Source organism: Catharus ustulatus, chromosome 6 (assembly GCF_009819885.2).
Source record: "Catharus ustulatus isolate bCatUst1 chromosome 6, bCatUst1.pri.v2, whole genome shotgun sequence".
Taxonomy (NCBI): domain Eukaryota; kingdom Metazoa; phylum Chordata; class Aves; order Passeriformes; family Turdidae; genus Catharus; species Catharus ustulatus.
The window spans coordinates 23,945,974-23,965,184 of NC_046226.1; the positions used below are offsets into that span (position 1 = coordinate 23,945,974).

General features: G+C 52.9%; 2 protein-coding genes across 2 annotated transcripts in view; one reads left to right on the forward strand and one right to left on the reverse strand.

The window, feature by feature from the left end:
- The window catches only part of LTBP2 (latent transforming growth factor beta binding protein 2), a 70,195-nt gene extending 55,417 nt beyond the window's left edge, over nucleotides 1-14,778 (forward strand). Inside the window, exons 18-35 of the mRNA XM_033062931.2 lie at nucleotides 257-376; nucleotides 1,316-1,435; nucleotides 1,644-1,766; nucleotides 1,960-2,085; nucleotides 4,410-4,532; nucleotides 4,799-4,924; nucleotides 5,022-5,144; nucleotides 5,374-5,505; nucleotides 6,419-6,544; nucleotides 7,288-7,431; nucleotides 7,706-7,897; nucleotides 8,020-8,100; nucleotides 8,704-8,832; nucleotides 9,065-9,205; nucleotides 9,450-9,617; nucleotides 10,112-10,375; nucleotides 10,594-10,743; nucleotides 13,898-14,778. Of these exons, the coding sequence (XP_032918822.1) occupies nucleotides 257-376; nucleotides 1,316-1,435; nucleotides 1,644-1,766; nucleotides 1,960-2,085; nucleotides 4,410-4,532; nucleotides 4,799-4,924; nucleotides 5,022-5,144; nucleotides 5,374-5,505; nucleotides 6,419-6,544; nucleotides 7,288-7,431; nucleotides 7,706-7,897; nucleotides 8,020-8,100; nucleotides 8,704-8,832; nucleotides 9,065-9,205; nucleotides 9,450-9,617; nucleotides 10,112-10,375; nucleotides 10,594-10,743; nucleotides 13,898-14,064 (2,555 nt within the window). The 3' untranslated portion in view covers nucleotides 14,065-14,778. The remainder of the gene's footprint in view (nucleotides 1-256; nucleotides 377-1,315; nucleotides 1,436-1,643; nucleotides 1,767-1,959; nucleotides 2,086-4,409; nucleotides 4,533-4,798; nucleotides 4,925-5,021; nucleotides 5,145-5,373; nucleotides 5,506-6,418; nucleotides 6,545-7,287; nucleotides 7,432-7,705; nucleotides 7,898-8,019; nucleotides 8,101-8,703; nucleotides 8,833-9,064; nucleotides 9,206-9,449; nucleotides 9,618-10,111; nucleotides 10,376-10,593; nucleotides 10,744-13,897) is intronic.
- Nucleotides 14,779-15,387: 609 nt separating this feature from the next.
- NPC2 (NPC intracellular cholesterol transporter 2) lies at nucleotides 15,388-17,467 on the reverse strand. Its single transcript, XM_033062730.1, has 4 exons — nucleotides 17,360-17,467; nucleotides 17,169-17,276; nucleotides 16,811-16,983; nucleotides 15,388-16,194 (listed from the first exon to the last, which is right to left on the reverse strand). The coding sequence occupies exons 1-4, from the start codon at nucleotides 17,442-17,444 to the stop codon at nucleotides 16,108-16,110; spliced, it is 453 nt and encodes a 150-aa protein (XP_032918621.1). The 5' UTR covers nucleotides 17,445-17,467; the 3' UTR covers nucleotides 15,388-16,107.
- Nucleotides 17,468-19,211: the final 1,744 nt, after the last annotated feature.

A 19,211-nucleotide genomic window follows, 5' to 3' on the forward strand; every position in this document is an offset into this window, starting at 1 on the left:
CATAGACAGCTTGATCCATGGGAATCACTCTCCTGCTTGCTCAGGGATAGGATCTTGCCCATGATGATCCAGGCAGGAGTCTGTGATGCCAGCCCTGATCACTGCTTCATGGCTAGGGGGATGCTAGGGCAGGTGGGGAATAGAGGAGAGATCCCTTGGGTAGAGCCAACTGCAGGGGGAGCAGGTCCTCTCCTTCACCCAGCCTTCCTGACAATGGTGGGGGAAGACTCAGGACTATCTCCCTGTCTGTTGCCAGACCGAGATGAATGTGAGCAGCCTTCTATCTGCCGAGGACAGCGATGCATCAACACGCCCGGCTCCTACCACTGCCAGTGCAAGGAGGGCTTTGCCATGGGCCCCAGAGGACAGTGTGAAGGTAAAGCTTGCTGCTCCCAGTTTCCCTGTGCCTCCAGCCTATCCTGTGCATGGCTGAACACTTCCTTTTCTCATCACTCTGTGTCTTCTCCTGTAAGGGAGGTAGGACACCTCCACATTTGTCTGTCCTGCGCCCTCCCCCTGTCCTCTCCTTTGACTGCAGGAGGAAAAGGTTTTCCTGGGCAGAGGGAATGGAGTTCTCCCGAGATTCTCTCCCATCTCTCCATGGAGCTCCCCAATGGCCAGCCCATTCCAGCTTCCATTATGGAAGGACATGCCTATATATTTTCATGCCACCTTGGCTTTGTCACAAAACTGTCATGCTGGCAGGTGTACTGCAGGGAGAGCAGGCTGCAGAGACTCAGGCCATCCATCCCCACTGCATCCCATTCACACGGCAAGACCTGGGCCCTTCAAAGCTTTCACGCTTGTCAATGTATGATGTGCCTGATCAAAGATTCCCCTTCCTCAGTAGCTCATCTCCATCACAGAGTGGAAGGCTATTTTAGGAGGCAGTACAGGAAACTGGGCATGGACACAATGCTTCTTCCCCCACACAGTCTCCAGAAAGCACTTGCCTTAAGGACAACTGAGCTGGAGGTTCCATCCTAATCATAGTTATGAAACGCCCAGATGAGACAGCCCTGCACAGATGTTCTCTGATCCCTTTCTCTACCCATGCACATTCCTGGCCTTGGCAACACTCTGCAGCAGTGAGTTTAGCTGCTGACTTATGTCAGCCCACCAGATGTGGGTGTAGGATCCTGAGGGATAGGTGGGGCCGTAAGAAGTTTTGTCTGTCCCTGCATACTCATCTTAACTCCTATTGGGTATCATTGTGCCCTGGAGGGAAACACTGAGGATCCAGCTGGAGAGGATACATTGGAGACTGCTGTACTGTTTACCTTTGGGAGCCTGAAAGAACTGTGTTTCTTGGCAGATGTCAACGAGTGCATGGATCCCAGCTCTTGCCCCACTGGGAGATGTGTCAATACACTAGGATCCTACCAGTGTGTCAGCTGTGGGGTTGGCTACCAGCCCAGGAACGGAAGATGTATTGGTGAGAAATTTGAGCTGACTCTGGGCAGCACCCTTGCCCCCCACAGCAGCGCACCCTGTAAGCCTCATAAGGAGCAGGGGCACAGGCAACATCCTTTTCCTGCAGTCAGCCAGCCTGTTTGGCCAAGGCACATTGCACTTGTAGCTTGTGTGGAGGGACTGCCCTGAGCACCCTCCCATGCTATGCTGCCTTCTGCTGTCTCACACAGATGTGGATGAGTGTCTTGTGGAGGGGACTTGCGCTCATGGACGGTGTGTCAACCTGGATGGCTCCTTCCGCTGTTCCTGCTACCGGGGCTACGAGGTGGCACCTGATGGGAAGAGCTGCCAAGGTACTAGGGAGCCACGTGTCCAGGCACTCTGAAGTGTCACACACCCAGTCTAGAGGGTTCCCTAGGCTCTTGCTGAGCACTTGGCCTGAGTCCTGGCTACCATGCTGTATGGTTCCCCCAGCACATGTGCGTCTCGTCGTGATTGCTCTGCATTTTTTCCTCTTATCCCACTCTACCTCATGTGTTTATGCAGACATCGATGAATGCACAGCCCAGACTCCCTGTCCCTCCGGACTCTGCCTCAATACTGAGGGCTCCTATTCCTGCATGTCTTGTGACACCGGCTATGCTGTCTCCAGAGATGGCAGCATGTGTGAAGGTATCCCTTCCCCAGGAACAGAGGCGCGGGTGCTGGAGGAAATGAGGGAAGAGACATTGCCTTAGCTGGGTTACTGGTGGGGCAGGAGGACTTCTTTAGCCTCAGGATCCTTTTCCAGCTCTGTAACTTCTGTTCAGCAGAGAGCATGGAAGGCTGCAAGCAGATGTCACTTGGAGCAGCAGAAAGGTGATTTTGCTCATGCAGGAAAGGGATGGGGGGAAGGACTCATGGAATAATGACGATCTAGGAGATGCTGACAAAGGCCAGAGGAGTGCAGGAGGCCTGGAGACATAAGCGGAGTTGTGTGTCTTTTAGTTCAGAACTGTGTGCCTGGGAGCATATACTTCAAATGTAGGCCTTCAACAGAAGGAGAAGCCTTGGGTCCACAGCTCATGGAAAGACTGTGGGCTCCCAGGTTTCATCGTTTTTTCCCAGCCCCTAATATAACTTGGACATGTTTAAAAGGGAAAGTTTAGATCAAGGTCTCTGCTGTGCCAGGTATGCTAGTGGGGACTTAACAGCGGCACTGATTTGTGTTGGTTGCAGTGCTGAGACATGAGAATGCTCAGTCCCAGCTTTCCAGCTCAACTGCCCCAGCACATGTAGGAAAACTGATGGCTGACTGGGGGAGATATCCTGGGATTGAGATGGCTTGATGAAAATTCCCTGTTTGGAGCAAGGGAAGGGAAAGGGCAGAGTTGGCAAAGGTATTTGTTTAAATAGCCACGTGCTGAGAATTTATCTCTGGAGCACTGCAGAGCTCTGCAGCGTGCACGTAGCTGGCAAATGGAAGATCTTGCCTTTGATGTGACTCTCAGAAGGATCCCCCTCTAAGGGGGCCTCCAAGAGGGGAGGCAGGGAAGTTTTCCTCCCTTAATTCTCCTGTCTTTTGATGTCTGAGAAAGCCAGTGAAATGAACTTATTTTGTATTTGATTTTTGGGTGTGATGGAAGAGCCGTGGTTTGATGCCTTACATCTGCCCTCCCCTTTTCCCAAGGCTCCACATGAGCAGCCCCATCTCAGCCACCTTGCCCCAGCCATTTCATGAGGCCATCTTATCAGGTTTTGATATTGTCTGGGTCACACTGACCTGATGGCAGGATGGCATGTTCCTCCCTGCCTTGGCTGGTGGCCTTGTCTGTGGATTTAGGTTTCATATTTGAAAAATGATAAGGGCTCTGTGATAGTTTTTTTTGTAAATAAACTATGTTTTGGTTCCTCTCCAGAAGGATTCCATAATACTACTTCTTGCAACCCTTTGAGACTGAAAAGCTGGGAATCCTGCCCTGAGGTGGTCAGGAGCAATACTCTTTGTGCCTGTGGCATGCTCAGTGCTCTGCAAAGGAGAAAGTGTTCCTTCCTAGCCTCAGGAGCTGCCAGGCTCAGGGCTTTACCTCTTGTCAGTGCAGTGTTCTCCCATGCTTGCCCCAGCCTCAAGGTCTTCAGGCAGTCTGCTGGTATCTTGCAGCCCTCTGTGCGAGGGAAGATATCCCTCCCCACTCTGCTGTGAGCAAAACCCTCAGAGTGCTAGCAGATTCTGGTCAAGGCCTGGGAGAGTTGGGTGGGAGTGGGTTTGTGGAGGGCTCTGCAGTTGAGTAACAGTTGTTGTAGGTCCCTGGACAGCTCTTCCACAAGAGAAACATTGTAGGCAAGTCTGGCAAGTGAGAAAGCAGAGCCTTGGAAGGTAGGGCTGGTGCTGCATTGCTCTCCTGGTGTTTGCTCTTGTGCAGTTGGCTGAAGAGAGGATTTGTCAACAACTGTGGCTCTGCACTGGCCTCTTGGTGGTTGTCATACACAGAGCAGAGTTCTGCTGGAGACAGACACTGGGGCTGGCAGTATCCCTGTGCTCACAGAGCCACTGAAGAGGGGACCTCTGGAGGTCATCTCATCCAACACTGCTCAAGCAGGGCCACCAAGAGTTGTCTGCTCAGGACTACAGCCAGATAGTTTTTCAGCATCTCCAAGAAAGGATGCTCCACCTAGGGCTACCTAGGCCAGTGTTCTGTCACAGTGTTCAGGCAGGGCCTCCTGTACTTCAGTTTGTGCCCTTTCCTTTGGTCCTGTCAGTGGAACCACTGACTTTGTGCTGGGATAGTCTTTTGCTGGTCCCTGTGATGGAAGGGAGTGAAGAGTCTGGGCTGAATTTGCACACCCTGGTAACAGGGAGTCTCTACCCTCTTCTCACTGTGATGGGATGGTCTGGGAGGACAGCTCAAACCCACTTTGCAGGCCAACAGCTGGGTGATGCTTCTGTGGATGGGGATCTTTCCCAGTGGTGGCAAGAGCTGAGGCCTCACTCTGTGCTGTGCCCTTCCTCTTGGCAGATGTGGATGAGTGTGAGGACCCTGCTGTTCAGTGCCTGCGGGGAGAGTGCAGAAACACACCAGGCTCCTATGAGTGCCACTGCCAGACTGGCTTTGAGCTCATCAATGGCACCGTATGTGAAGGTATGGACCCCATCCATGCAGCCCTCTGGGTCCAGTACATACTGGATCCCCTTCTTTCTTCAGCAGGGAGGATGCTGGTGCCAAGGCAAGTGATGCCACCATGCATGGCACATCCATAAGGCTGTAGTCAAATTCAGGCTCACCATGGACAGGGAAGATCTGTTTCCATGATGAGAAAACAAGGGCCAGAAGCCCTTTGAGGGCTGACTGGGGGCAGGGAATCCATGTGGCTTTGGTGCATGGTCCTGATTCTCTTCTCTCTGCAGATGTGAATGAGTGCCTGAACAGTGAGACCTGTAGTCCCAATGGTGAATGTCTCAACAGTCATGGATCCTACTTCTGCATTTGTGCCCCTGGCTTCTCAAATGTGGCTGGTGGAGTCAGCTGCCAAGGTGAGTTGGAGAGTAGCAGGGACATACTTTAGGTCCTGCCCTCTGCTTCCTGCCCTGCTGTGAGATCCAGGTTGATGTTTTTGTCTTTATTTCATAGATGTGGATGAATGTGCAGACAAGTCCTTGTGCTCACAAGGCCAGTGTCTGAACACGGAAGGCTCATACAGATGTCTGTGTGAAAATGGATTCAAACATTCCCAGGAGACTGATGATTGCGTGGGTGAGACCTCATTGCTGCGGAGATCAGCCTCCCAGAATTAGAGGGGACAAATTAAGCCAGTGCAGGGGGGAGGGCAGTTCTGCTCCCAGCACTCACAGTTGCTGGTGACTTGTAAGGAGGACTAGCACTGGTTCAAGGCCTCTAGCCAGCTGAAGCGGACCCAGGTGCTGCATTGAACAAGCAGGGTCCCCATCTGACCTTCCTCATCGCCTTGCTCTCCTCCCTGCAGATGTGGATGAGTGTAAAGAATATGGGGATGCCATCTGTGGCACGTGGCGGTGCCAGAACAGCCTGGGCTCCTACCGTTGTATTATGGGCTGCCAGCCTGGCTTCCACTGGACGCCCTTGGGTGACTGCATTGGTGAGTACAGCCCTGGGTCTCACCCTGGCAGAAACGGGGGAGGTTGTGGGACACTTCTGCCAGAGGCACAGAGGAGAAGGAGGAGGAGGAGGAGGAAATGTGTGGCTGGTGGAGAGGCAGATAATGCTGAGAGTTTGTTTTCTTGGCTGTGCTGCCTGCTTGCGTCTAGACTTCTCTCTTCCTGGCATCTGGAACAGACACCACATTGTGCTGCTTTCCGCTTGGGGAGAGTCCTGGGCAGGTTACAGCCATTCCAGGCTTGGGGCTGGACCACAGCTCCCTGTATGCTGTGCTTGCTGGGGCCAGTGCCAGTCACCTGCCTGGCAGGCCTGAGTGAGGGGAAAGGCTGCTGTTACCAATGTGCACTAGGCTGGCAAGTCTGGGTTTGAAGCCCAGGCTCCAGCAAAGAGGAAAGAGCTAAGGGGTTTTTGCATATTTAAGGCTCCCCCCAGCTCAAGGAAGGTTGAAGCTGGGAGGAGCTGCTGCCAGCCTCTGGGTTCTGGGCTGCATTAAGACTCAGCCTTAGCAAGTGAAGCTGCTCCTGGCCTTGGGAACTATGGGCTGTGAACACATAGATGCTCTGACTGCTCCAAGAAAACTTGTAGGCTTTGTGTCCCTCTATGCCTCTGCAGGAAACTGCTATCCTCAGCCACCCCTGCCAGTCACCTCCCATGCTCCCTATCAATTTCCCATTCCTGCTCTGCCCCTGTTGCTCTATTCACATGGCTTCTTTGTGGCTCTCAGTGTTGCAAGAAGCTTCTCTTAGCATGCATACTCTTAGCAAGGACCCTGTTCCTCATATCAAGGGATGCCCCAGTCCCAGATCTTGGGGTCAGAGACGAAGGGCCTGAGTAGGGGTGTCCACTGGAAGAAGTGGGGTCCAGAACAATTCCTGTTTTTGGCTTTGCTGCAGATATTGATGAATGTGCCAATGAGACGCTGTGCGGGAGCCACGGCTTCTGTGAGAACTCAGATGGCTCCTTCCGCTGCCTCTGTGACCGTGGCTATGAGAGCTCACCTTCTGGACACTACTGCATTGGTGAGTCTGCCAGGATCATTCTGCCAGTCAGTAAAGGAGAGCCACTGGCAGATGCCAGTCTGGCGTCCCTGCTGTGTGACGGCTCCCAGACCATGCATTGAGAATCTCACACATAGACAGGGCAGCTCATGGAGTCAAAACTCCTTCCCTTATCACAGCAGATCTTTGGGATTGCAAAGGACCAGGCTCTGAAAAAGTGAGTGTTTAACAGTGAACACGGAACCCTTTTCTGTCCAGGTGGAAAGAAGGAAAGAAGTCCTTGGGGGATGGAGGCACTGAAAGTGCTAGAAAGCACCTTAATGGGTGCCTGTAGAGAACAGGCAGGATGCATTATAAGGGAGAAAATCTTCATTGTGAAGACAGGCAGGCAGTGGAAGAGTTGCCTGTGATAATTGTGCAGCTGCTATCCTTGGAGATTTTAAAGACCCAACAAGAAAACATTCTGAGCAGCCTGGTGGGATCCTATAACTGAGTAGGGGGTTGGACTGAAGTCCTTCAAACCTAGACGATTCTGTGATTCAGCAACCCACTGGATTTCAGCAAGCTGGAGTTCAGGCTCTGAATCCACTAAGCATGACGCTCCTGCCAGACTTGTGTTGAGTCACAGTGTGAACACAGTTCTCAGCTTGTCCCTAGCAGCTTTTATCTCCGTACTGCAGGGTAGCTTCATGCTGCAGACTGTGCACAGGCTGCCCATGCAGAGGCACGGCTCCTGCTGCCCACTGCTGCCCCTTGCTTTGTAGATGTGAATGAGTGTGAACTGATGGTCCCCGTGTGTGGAACTGCACTTTGTGAGAATGTGGAGGGATCCTTCCTGTGCCTCTGCCCCAGTGACCACGAGGAATATGACACAGAGGCAGGGCAGTGCAAGCCCCGAGCTGCCATGGGTGAGTAGGCAACTGCAATAGAGCATGGGTGGCAGCTAGAGCAGGAGCATGGTAGCCCTGCCTGGGGTGAGATAAAGATGAGGGGCTGACAGGGCTGTGCAAGCCTCCACAGATAATGGGCAAGTTTTTGTCTGGGGAAAGCTCAGAAGCCTGAAAGTGAGGACCTGGGAAGGCCACATTGCTGGTGATGGGTGTGGTCTGGGACCTCCTAGGTATGGGATGCTGTGTTGGGGTGCCAAGGACCCCATCCCGTCCCTGCTCTGCTGTCTTCTAGAGGGCTCTGACACACGTGCAGCCCACCTCTCTGACAGCGCAGAGCGCAAGCAGTGTTACTACCACATCAGTGACGTTCGCCTGTGTGACAGCGTCCTGGCCAAGAACATCACCAAAGAGGAGTGCTGCTGTACTGTGGGGGCAGCCTGGGGTGACAACTGTGAGACTTACCCCTGCCCCATCCCAGGAACAGGTAGGACTGTGGCCCCACCACACCAGGCAGGGCCAGTGCTCTGCCTGCCAGCTCCACCTTGATTGCACTAACGAGCTGCTTCTTTCCTTTCCATCTCCTCTTGGCATCTGCATCTTGGTCAGTGGAGTACCAAGAGATCTGCCCTCTTGGGAAGGGCTATATTCCCCGGGAAGATCCGCTCTCAGGAAAAGTCTCTTTCACAGGTACTAGCACCATTTTCTTTCATTTCTTCGAGGGGTAAAAGGGAGAGCGCTTCTTAAAACCCTGCATGAAAATGCATTGACAAAACTATCTCCCCAGGCCTGTTGTGGGGGATGCTAACATCCTCCTGCTGTTTTCCCCATTCCAGAGAAATCCTAGACTGCCAGTGTTGTTGAGCTAGAAGTGTCCCTCCCTCCAATCCTGCCTCATTGCTGGCAGTGATTCTTTCTTAGTGCAAGTCTCTCATTGTGAACCAGGGATTGGGACCATTAAGACACAGCTCTTCCAGTTACTGGTCAGATCTCCCAGTGGCCAGCTCACTCAGTCTTTCACTTCCATAGGGGCTGTGTGCTTAAGAAACACATGAATTTCCTATTTGTGAAAGTGTCCTGCTCACACCGTCCCTCCTCCTGCTCTGCCTGGGGGTGCTTCTCCCTCTGCTCCCAAGCATGGGACCTGTGGGAGGCGTGGGGAGCTCACTCAGGGTTGTGTCAGTAATCCAGGCAAGGTGCTGTGACAGCTTTCTGCAGGTGTAGCACTCAGCTCACCTTGCTTCCATGGCTCTACTTCCTGATTCACTTCCCCTCCCTCCATCCCTCTTTCAGACATGGATGAGTGTGAGATATTTGGCTCTGAGTTCTGCCGCAATGGACAGTGTGTGAACACAGTGCCGGGCTACAAGTGCTTCTGCCGTACAGGATACTTCTATGACTCCAGCAGGCTTGAGTGTGTTGGTAAGATGGCTTCAAAGAGCAGTGGGACCCCATGCACATGATGGGATAGCCGTGCTGCTGTACCCAGACTTGTCCCTGCTGGGCCAGGTCTAGATAACAGGCTTCCTGGGACCCTGGTGGGGAACAAGAGAGGAGGGCCTGAGGCACATGGGGTCTCCGTTTGGGCAGGGAAAGGGCCATGTTTCTCATGTCTGCCAGCCTGAAACATTGCCCTGTCCTTGTGTGTGGGCAGATCAGGATGAGTGTCAGAATGAAGTGTACTGCATCAATGGTGAGTGTCTGAACACAGAAGGCTCCTACCACTGCTTCTGCAGCCTCCCTCTTGTGCTGGATGCCACTGGCAACCGGTGTGTGAATTTCTCCAGCAGAGCAGGTGAGCCTGATCCCCCACTGCAGCACACCTTTGCCCCACACATCCTACCCCATGGCTGGGTCCTCCAAGAGGGAGCAGTGGGTGGGGACTTGGTATCTGGCTGAGGTGTGTCAGCACCAACACAGGTGCAGCCAGGGCAGGGACGGGGAAGAAGCTGGGGCACTTGGTCATCCCTCTTGGGACAAGATGGACAGGCACTCTTCTGGATGATATCCGTGGCATCCTGTGCTTGTGTCGCTCACAGATGCCATGGAGGAGTATGAAATTCACCTGGACGTCTGCTGGCAGACCGTTGCTGACTACATCTGCCAAGACCTGCTGCATGGCCAGCAGACCACGTACACCGAGTGCTGCTGCCGGCTCGGTGAAGCCTGGGGCCAGAACTGTGCACTTTGTCCCCACAGGTCCTCTGGTAAGTTGGGCAGCATGGGCAAGCACCTCCCAGCAGAGGTGGGAATGGCCTGGGCTGCCACTTGTCATGTCACGTAGGTCTGCTGCATAAAGTCTCTGCATTGCTGGAGTCAGCCCAAGGACTGGGTAACCCCACACACACTTCTTCAGAGAAGGGCTGAGCTGCACCAGTGGGTAGAATGTACCTGAAATTGGTTTGCAGCAAGTCCGAGGTATTTGAGGGGAGAGTTGCCCTGTGCATCCCACTACTTCTACACATGTTAGGAGGTAGTTGGCAGCCAGGGATGGGAGCACCCTGGGAATTGGGATTCTTGCTGCTCTAGAACCTGCTGGCCCTAGACAGGCCCATGTCTTCTTGACAATCAACAAACTACAGGATGCAACTTTGGAAGGCACTGAATGCAGTCCTGGCTCAGCTGACCCAGTGTGGATGCACACCCTCTGGCCATATAGCGGAGCCAGGCTTCACTGACCCTTCCTTTTCCTCACCTGCAGCTGATTTTGCTTTCCTGTGCAATGGGGCCAGTGAAGACAGTGAGAGAGGGGCTGAGCTCCGAGAAAGACCTAGATACGAATACGGACCAGGCTTGGAAGACCCCCACTATGGCCTTCCCAGTCCCTACTACAACTACCTGGAGTCTGAGTATGGAAACCCTGACGCTGGTTTCCCTCGGAGGGAGCCCAGCAGTGAGTTTCGTGGCAGCCCTCTCCACCATGGCCCAGTGCGGTCTCCACCCCACTACCTGCCCAGCCAAACTGGTGAGTACTGGAGACACAGAGAAGTGCCTCCCGTGTCCGTGGGGACTGCCTCATAATTCCCACCCTGGCCGGGCTGCTCCAGGTTCGGAGCAAGCTCTGTTCCTGGCTGTTCTGTGTCAGTCCTAGCGCCACCAGTATTGTCTTGCTGCATGCTCGATATTCCCTTCGTGTCTGGGCTGAGGGTCACCCTGCTCTGACCCCACCTTGCCACCCTCCAGGTCTCTACGAGGGCTTCGAGGGGCTGCAGGCAGAGGAGTGCGGGATCCTCAATGGCTGCGAGAACGGGCGCTGCGTGCGCGTCCCGGAGGGATACACCTGCGACTGCTTCGACGGCTTCCAGCTGGACATGACGCGCATGGCCTGCGTGGGTGAGTGAGGCCCCGCGTCCCCTGGCCGCGGCTGCTCCCTGCCGGTGCCAGCCGGGACGGCAGCAGGAGCATCCCGCTCTTCTTCCGATTCCTTCCCATACGGCTGGGAGGGCCCTCGTGGAGGTTCAGCCGGCCACTTTCTGCTGGCAGCTAGGTAAGAGCAGCTCTAGGCATTACCGAGAGCGGCTGATGTCTCCTGTCTTCTCATACTACTCTTGTACATCACAAGCCATTGTTACTGTGATTAATGTCCTCTGCATTTGCCACTGCCCTAGTGAAATTCCTCACTTTCCACCCTGCCCTATGACACACGGTTTCTAAATCTTCTCTCTGCATTTTCCCTACATCCCTATGCCATGTCTCCATCCTTTTCACATTATATGTCTCCAAGCCAGCTGAGACCTCACGCACTCAAAAAAGCAATGATAACCCTCTCCTTTTCCTTAGGCACGGCACTCACTCCAACTCAGGGCAGCCTTATTGTACAATACAGTGGTGCAGCTTCTTCATATAGAACCTATGGTCTATACCATCCCAAATGCAGCTGTGCAAAATGGTTGCCTGAGATGTTACTCTCTCTTCTGCATTTGTGCACTGTTTTCCTTTCCTTGGCCATAATGCTTTGCACTTGCCTTCAATGAATTTTGTCTGGTTGAATTTGGACCACTTCTCTATCAGAGTGAGTCTGAGCCCTGCAAAGTGCTCGCTGTCTGGTGTCACACACATATATTTTATAAGCATGGGGATTCTTCCTTTGTCCACCTTAATGACAACATTTTCATGGAGCAAGGATAAGGACAGACCACTCTAGCCTGTGCTTTAAAGGCTTTTTGTTGCAACAGCCAGGTATTGCTAATTGTCTTTGGAGTGCAGCTGTGCGGTCCATTGTGCAATTGCCACAGTTTAAACTAGACGGTATTTTCTCAATCTGTTTGAGTGTGTCATGTGAGAGTGTGTTGAAATCCTCACTATGGCCAAGGCACATCATATCCACCACTTCTCCCTTATCTGACAGGGCAGTTATCAGGTCAGGGAAGAGAACCAGATTGGCTTAACATAATCAGGCTTTAACTCAACTGCACCAGCTATTTAATGATCCTGTTATCCTTTAGAAGGTTATGACCTAAGCACTCACAAAGCTGTACTGCTTAGGGGTGAGCAGACTGTAATTCTGGATTTTCCCTTCTCTGTCTTTGAAGATGGTTATGAGACTTATCCTTTGTTGCTTTTTTGAGGCCTCCTTTTTGCTCCCATCTCAGAGAGAACTGTTGACTTTTCAGGGACTGCAGGCAGCATTAAGCATGCGAACTTGATTTGCCACAAACCTTTATGGATGTAACTGACTGTTGAACCTCTCCATCACAGTGTGGCCTTTCGCTCCCTGCGCTCCTGCACCCTTGTTTAAACACTTCAAACATGGTCTGTGCCCTGTCTGATCACCGTGAGTGTTTTTATGATGGCTGGAACAAAGCCTGTGTTAGCTGCTCCAGCCAGCTCAACTGGCTTTTGTTTCCTCTGTTGATAAGAAATAGACTGACATTCCCCATTCTTTCCTCCTAACATATTTATGGAGCCTTTGCTTGTTGCCTTTTCCATCCTGAAACTAACTAACCCTCATTTTACACTGGAGCCTGTTTTTTTTCCTTTCAGTTCTTCTGCTTGGTTCTTAGTCATCACCATGTTTTTACCTTGCTGGCTGCAGGCCTTTAGAATACTCCTGCAGCTGCTGCAGGACTTCCCCTCTCACTTCCCTAGGGCAACAGCTTACCCATGCCCTGTAAGGTGAGCTGTGTGTGCCCACCCCTGCTCAAGTGGGGAAACTCCAGGGCTTGGTGCAGACTGCTAGCAACACTACGCTGTTGCTTCTGGCTTTCAGGTCTCTCTGGGCTAAAGTGTCCTTGTTTCATTTCTCCTCTTGATTTGGTGGCCAGACCAGCCTGCCTGCTCTTTCAGCTTTTACTTTCCCTTGCTTCTGAGGCTGCAAAGCACATCTTTATTGATGTGCCTAACTTCTTGGTCCTCCGAGCAAGCCATCCTGTTCATGGCAATGTGTGATCCTGAGGTTTAGTGCGAGTCTACAGTGTCAGTTCAATAATTGGTTTGGCTGTGTGTGGAGACTACTTTGTTTCTCAAGCTCTCTCTTCTCATGTTTCCCCTCTCCATCTTCCTTCTGTGACTGCTGTGCTTTCTCTTACCTCCCTGAAAATTTTTGCTTCCAGCATCCCTCCATGGGGCCGCACTTCTCTTTCTTTGTCAGATGGCCTCCTCCACCTATGCTAGAGATAATCCAAGGTCCCTGGGGTGGCAGAACCCTTTGGTCCTCCCAGCGTTCATTGGCTACTGCTGGGGCCTTCTCTCTCCCTTGGGTGGCCAACTGAACCCATCAGCTGCTCCCCACTCCCTGCTGATCAGTGGTGGTTGAGTTGGGAGTTTGTGGTGAGAGAGGTTGGCCTGCCTTGGTAGATGAGGATTTGGGCTCTGTAGGTCCTGTGGGTGCAAACAGTGGTTATGGGGTTGTACATGGGTGTTCTGTCCAGCTCAAGTTGGTGGATCTCAGGCAGGGTGTCTGGGTGAGTACATGTGGCAGAGCAGACCTGTCACAGCAGGGCAGCTGCTGTAGGGCTCACGTGCACACTCCAGCCTGGCCAACTGAGCCCTTTGGCACAGATTGTGGGTTAATAAAATAAGCTATTGTTTGTGCAGCACGAAGTCCCTCTGTGTTTTGGTCCTGGAGATGATAATCGCTCTCTCAGGGTCATCATCATTTGCTTGGTTGACCTTGTTGGATCAGAAAAGGGCATTTTCCAAGGCTAGAAGTGGCCTCAGATCTTGGCTTATTAGCTAAAAGCTGCTAACCAGGGGGTGTCACCAGCTGCAGAGCGTGGAGGGGCTCTTACCTGGTGTACACGGGGGCAGGGTTCAGTACTGTGCTGGAGGATATGCCACCCTTGGATACTACAGATGCTCTGCAGATATGCTGAGGGCATGAGAGGCTTGTGGTGTCACTGTGGACATCCTGAAGGTACAGGCTGGGGGACAAGGCAGGCAGGCCCTGTGTGGGAGGGCCAGGGGGGAAGGCAGGGGCACAAGGAGATGGCTGTGGGCTGGGACTGCTTACTGTGTCACCAGCTCAGCCCAATCCTTCTCCTTGCAGATATCAACGAGTGTGAGGAGGTGGGCAGCTCTGAGCCCCTGTGCCGAGGTGGCACCTGCGAGAACACAGAGGGCTCCTACCGCTGCCAGTGCTTGCCGGGCTACGTGGCCCTGGCCCGGTCACACCACTGCGTGCCCCAGACAGCCCAGAACCCAGCAGCTGCGTAGCTCTAGGAGAGCAGGGGTGAGGCTGCTCCCCTGTACATGGCTCTGGGACCTGGCAGCACAGAGAAAGGCCTCCCGGGGCTGCAGGTGCTTTGAGGCTCCTTGTTCCTTCCCCTTCAAAGCACACAGCTTCCCCACCACCTCTCTCTATAGGTCAGGGCTGAGCTCCTAGCCTTGCACCCCTCTTGGCCCTGCCAGCCCCTTCTCTTCCCACAGCAGAGCCCACCCCAGCCCTCAGCACCTGTCACATTGCCCTGTGTCATGGAGGCTCACAGGACACCTTCCTTCCCTTGCCACACAGCCCCAGCCTGTCTCCCTCACCCTGCCAAGAAAGGGGGTTCATCTCCCTGCCACTGCTGCACTGACCTAGTGACAAGCCTTACCCACATGGCGGGTGCTGGCCCTACTCCTTGTGAATCGTCCAGCCCCCAGGCCAGAGCTTTAAGATGGGGGTTCCACCCGAGCTTTCTAGAGCTGCTGCCTAACCTTGGGGCATGGGAAAGAGGCCTGAGGGGCCCCAAAGCCAGCTCTCCCTGTGGCCTTTAGCCTCACACTTTGTGCCCCATGCTGGCTGGGCAGGGGGAGGGGGAAGCAGGTCCAGCTTCCTTTTTGTAAAGTTGTTGATGTTGTTTTTTTTTTAACTGATTCTGCTGGAAACTTCTCTCATGTTGTTAAATAAAACATTTATTTTGGGCCCCTGTGGCTCAAAACACTGGGGCTTGTCAGAACTGTGCTTGTCTTGCCTCTGCCAAAGGCAGAGCCATCCCACTTATAAGCCAATTCTTAGCCTTCTCAGCTGGCACATGGCCTTCTCCTCCTCCCGAGCCAGAGCAGAGAGCTTTGTCAGGCCAAATCCCCAGGCCAGCACCAGTGACAGGAGCCTACTCTAGTCCCTGCAGGTAGCACGGATGTTGTAGCTGTTCACACCCGGCCTTGTTCCCACACAAGGGGGCTGCAGTTCCCACTGCAGTTGGTAAATGCTCTCTGGCAGGTCTGGGAGTTGTTTTCCAGCCCTAGACCCCTCAGTATAAAGACCTTTACCTGTGCTGCAGCAGTAAGACTATATTCTATGCATCACCTCTTCAGGGAGCCTTTGAACAATTTGAAAAAGCCTGCACAGGACTAGCAGGGCAAGAGCACAGCCAGACATTGCCAGCTGGATACCAGCAAGAGATGTTTGGCTGCTTCCAGGTCACCCACACTTAGGCCAGCATACCATCTCTATTCATGCCTTCAGCTAAGAAGACCAGCTGAACCCCAGCTAGAAGATGCCCAGCCTCTCTGCTTTCCCTCCTGATCCTCTACACTCACAGAATACAACACAAGCAGATTTTGTCTAGCCTTTATTAAAAGGAAGGTTATAAAAAGAGATTCAGGAGCTCGCAGCAGCTCCAAGTTAGTAGTAGTGCAAACCATTGGTTAGAGAAAGAATCATCCCTGCAGAGACGTTGAATGCCATTTGGCTTTCCATCCATAAAAAGGAAGTTTTCCCAGCTGGAGTCCTGCTGGCTTGAGCAGAGGCCCAGGACATAGCAGGCTGTCAGCTCAAGAAGACTCCTCTCCTTCCCTCTGTTTCAGCTGCATAGATAGCAAATGCATGTCCCAGGGGCATCCTGATCACAACAGAGCAGGAGAAACACGGGAGGATGGATGCAGCCGGCATTCTAGAAGAGGCACTGAAAGGGTTACCAGGTAGCAGCTCAAACAATAGCCAGGTTCATCACTGTGAAATTCCTTTCTGAGGACAGACAGCTCCATGTCTCCATGTCTAACAGACAGAGTGCCTCTGAAGAGCAGCTGGAGGCACAGTAACTCCTGCAGCTGACACTGCTGCCCTTTGAGCTGCTAGGAGAACATCCCAAGGATGTCACCCTAATACAGCAAGAGCACTCTGCCAGGGGCTGATCTTGCAAGGAACACAGTGCTGGCTGCTCAGAGGCTGCAGAGCTCTGAAGGAAGCAGTAAGAAATGTTTATTATATAAAAGAATTTGGCCTGTGTTGTTTCTGGTTTTTCCCTCCCCAAGCCCTACTAATGGCAGGACTCCTCAGCTGGTAATCTGCACTGGTATCTTCCAGCAGAACAACATCTGGTCCTGGTCATCTACCAGCTCCCACTTCACAATCAGTTTAATCTGAAAGAGAGAGGAGCAGAGGAAAACAAGAACATTCAGGAAATCTTAAGGTAAAGGCATGGGGAGAAAAGTTATCACTTGTGTGGAACAAGGAGGTCTTGGGACCTCTGCACAAAGAAGACAGAGTTGGGGCCTTGTCTTTGCATGTAACAGGTGGGCCACACTCATGCACCAATTCCTGGAGTACCATCTGTGGATGGAGAGGGCTCAGTTACATGATACAGGAGACCTCCACACACTACACTCAAATTCCCACTCCCGGAAAAAGTAGAGTGGAAACACCCTGCAGCACCCCCAGCTGAACTGCACTCCAGAGTCAAGCACACCAAGTCTGGGAGCATTCAGCTGCATGCAGCAGGCTCTGGTGGGAGGCACGACACAGGAAGATACTGGAGCAGTTGAAGCCATTTCTCAGCAGCTGGAGCAAGGCTGCTTCCTTTGCTGGGTCTGTCCCAAAGTGGGAACTTGAAACTAGAGTCATACAGCAGAAAGAACACCAGATGGTCTATGGAATCTACTCTCTCACCAGAACAGAACAAGGTGTCTTCCCTTAAAGGCAGGTGGTGACACTACCCCAATATAGGCAGAGAAGCTGACCAGCTGCTTGCATACTTACACTGGGGTATTCACTCTTCACAGGGAGTTTATTCAGGTAGCTGTAGGAATGGCCCTTCTGAATGGGGCACTGGATCCCGGACTTGCATCCATCAGGTTCAGGAATAGGGAAGGGTACGTCCACGTGCAGCATCTCCCCGTATACTCTTGCTTTACTGCCCTGGCTCTCGATCTCTGCAAAACACGGAGAACACACATATACCCCACGTGCCCTTCACATACCCCACAGGCTGCAAGAACACAACTAAGGGACACTCTTCAACCAGTTCCTTCTCCAGCCGCCCTTATCCCCTCCCGGCAGTGGGACACAGAGGGGATCACCTGCCCCTGCCCACTCCCGCTGGGGATGTGCTCCTTACTGCTGGCGAAGGTGACGTTGATGCTGTAGGATGTCCCCTTGTGGAGCAGGCAGGGCTGAGTGGGACAGGGGCTCACGTTCACCTCCTGGATGCTGCCGTCTACGGAACCTGCAAGGAGGAGTCGGGATTACCGGGCCGTCTCCGTCTGCTGCTGCAGTCCTCCCGCTGTCCCGCGGGCCGGAGCCACTCACCGCAGTCAACGAAGCGGAGGGGCTCGGCCAGGGCGGTGGCGGCGGCGCCCAGCGCCAGGAGCAGGGCGAGCGGGCACGGCACCATGGCGGCAGAGACGGCGGGCACGGCGGCGGCAGCGGCGGCTCCGCGGTGTCACATGAGAGCGGCGGCCCCGCCCGCAGGTCAGCCGGGGCGGGCCCCGCCCGCGGGGCCGGGCCGGAGCCACCCCGCGCTCCCGGGGGTGGCCGGGGGAGGGACAGAAGGGCTGTGGGAGCAGCGCCGTGACAGAGTACCATAGGACCGCCCGAGAGCTGGAACTACAGCCCTTGGACAGAGATAGACAGACACACCATTTCCAAAAGTGCTGCCACTGGACATCCTCACTCCTGGGTTGTCCTGGGACAGTCAGTGTCAAAGACAGCAGCCGAGGACAGGCTCAGATACTGGTAGTGCCATGGGCCGGGAAGCTCCTTTGCTGTCCCTGCTGAAAAGGGATAAAACATAAAGCCCACAAAGCTGCTGTAATAGACTCGTCCCTGGCCTTGTTCATACTTATGCCGTACCTCGTGTTCTTTATGTCGAAAGCTGTTTGTGTAACATGAGTGCCAAGAGTCACATCCGCTGAGTACCTGGCGTGGCTGCCACCTTTCACAGCACACACGTCAGTCCTGTTTCTCAAACTCATGAATCTCCAGAGACTCCCTGCTTTGTGCTGTGGATGCCGCGGCAAACCAGACGACACTTCAGAAGGCATTTGATCCAAGCTAAAGTTTAAAACTTTTCACCAATTTCACATGGTAGCAAATTTCAGCCTTTCTGAGATCATGTCAGAACATGGTAGAGAGGCATGTGAGCGCTGATTTGGTAGGAACGTGGCAGAGCTGACACAGCGTCCCCACTCCAGACCTCTGTCCCAGTGAGGTGTCTGCCTGCTCAGCTGCAGCTGCACAGCCGAGTGACTCAGAGGTGGCACCCCACACTTTGCTGAGGCCCTCTGCAAAGGGTGTCACATCATAAGGAGTGTAGGGCTTTTTAATGTTTGGGGTTTTTTTTAGATTTCGAATAAGCATTCAGTTTTCAAACACATGCATCACAAACTGCTTACTGCAGCCCTATGAAAAAAACCACAAAAACCATCACCCTCAAAAAACCCCTGCTGAGACTAAGCCATGTATTTAACACTACCTAGCACACTTTATAACTGACCCAGATAAAGGCTTCTCCTCATGCATGGAAAGATGCCCTTCAAAAGGCTTCCCTTATCCCCATCCTTCCAGTCTTACAGATGGTAAACAAAGCTGCCTATCTGACTGCTGGTAACAGAACTGCAGTCAGGTCAGAGCAACACCATAAAGTGCCGTCACACATTCACAGGATAAGCAGTGCTTGGAATTTGCTTGGAAGCAAATTCCAGAGTCCATCAAATCAGGATGCCTTCCTGTGAAATAACTTACCACCAATCTTCGCTTCACAGGTGCTTTTACACAATGGCAGTGACTACGTACATACAAGTCAACACATATTTCAAAGGCTTTGAACTAAAAATCATTGCATCTAAGATCTAAATTAACATGTCTATTTCCCCTCCCTGCACCCCAAACTGGAGTAGTAAAAAACCTAATAAGTGTAAGTCTGTAAATCTACAGCCAAGGCCTTTACAGAAGAAAGAAGCAGAAACCTTCTGCCCAAGGTTTTTAGCTGTTATCATACATTACCATGGTGTCAGTTTTGCCATAACATTACTAAATCTTAAATTCCCCAGGGCAGCATAAGCATCTTGGGGCAAACAGACCTTGCTTTTAGGCACATGCCCCCTATGACATCTGATAAGAGGCACTAGCCTCCAGGTTCCCTTGGAGCCAAACACTGCTT

Excerpts from the sequence above, each read along its gene's own strand:
- NPC2 (XM_033062730.1), bottom strand. The coding sequence starts at position 17,444 with ATGGTGCCGTGCCCGCTCGCCCTGCTCCTGGCGCTGGGCGCCGCCGCC. Across the intron at positions 16,984-17,168 it reads CAACGTCACCTTCGCCAGCA|AGATCGAGAGCCAGGGCAGT; the intron begins GTAAGGAGCACA and ends CGTGTTTTGCAG. Across the intron at positions 16,195-16,810 it reads TGAAGAGTGAATACCCCAGT|ATTAAACTGATTGTGAAGTG; the intron begins GTAAGTATGCAA and ends TCTCTCTTTCAG.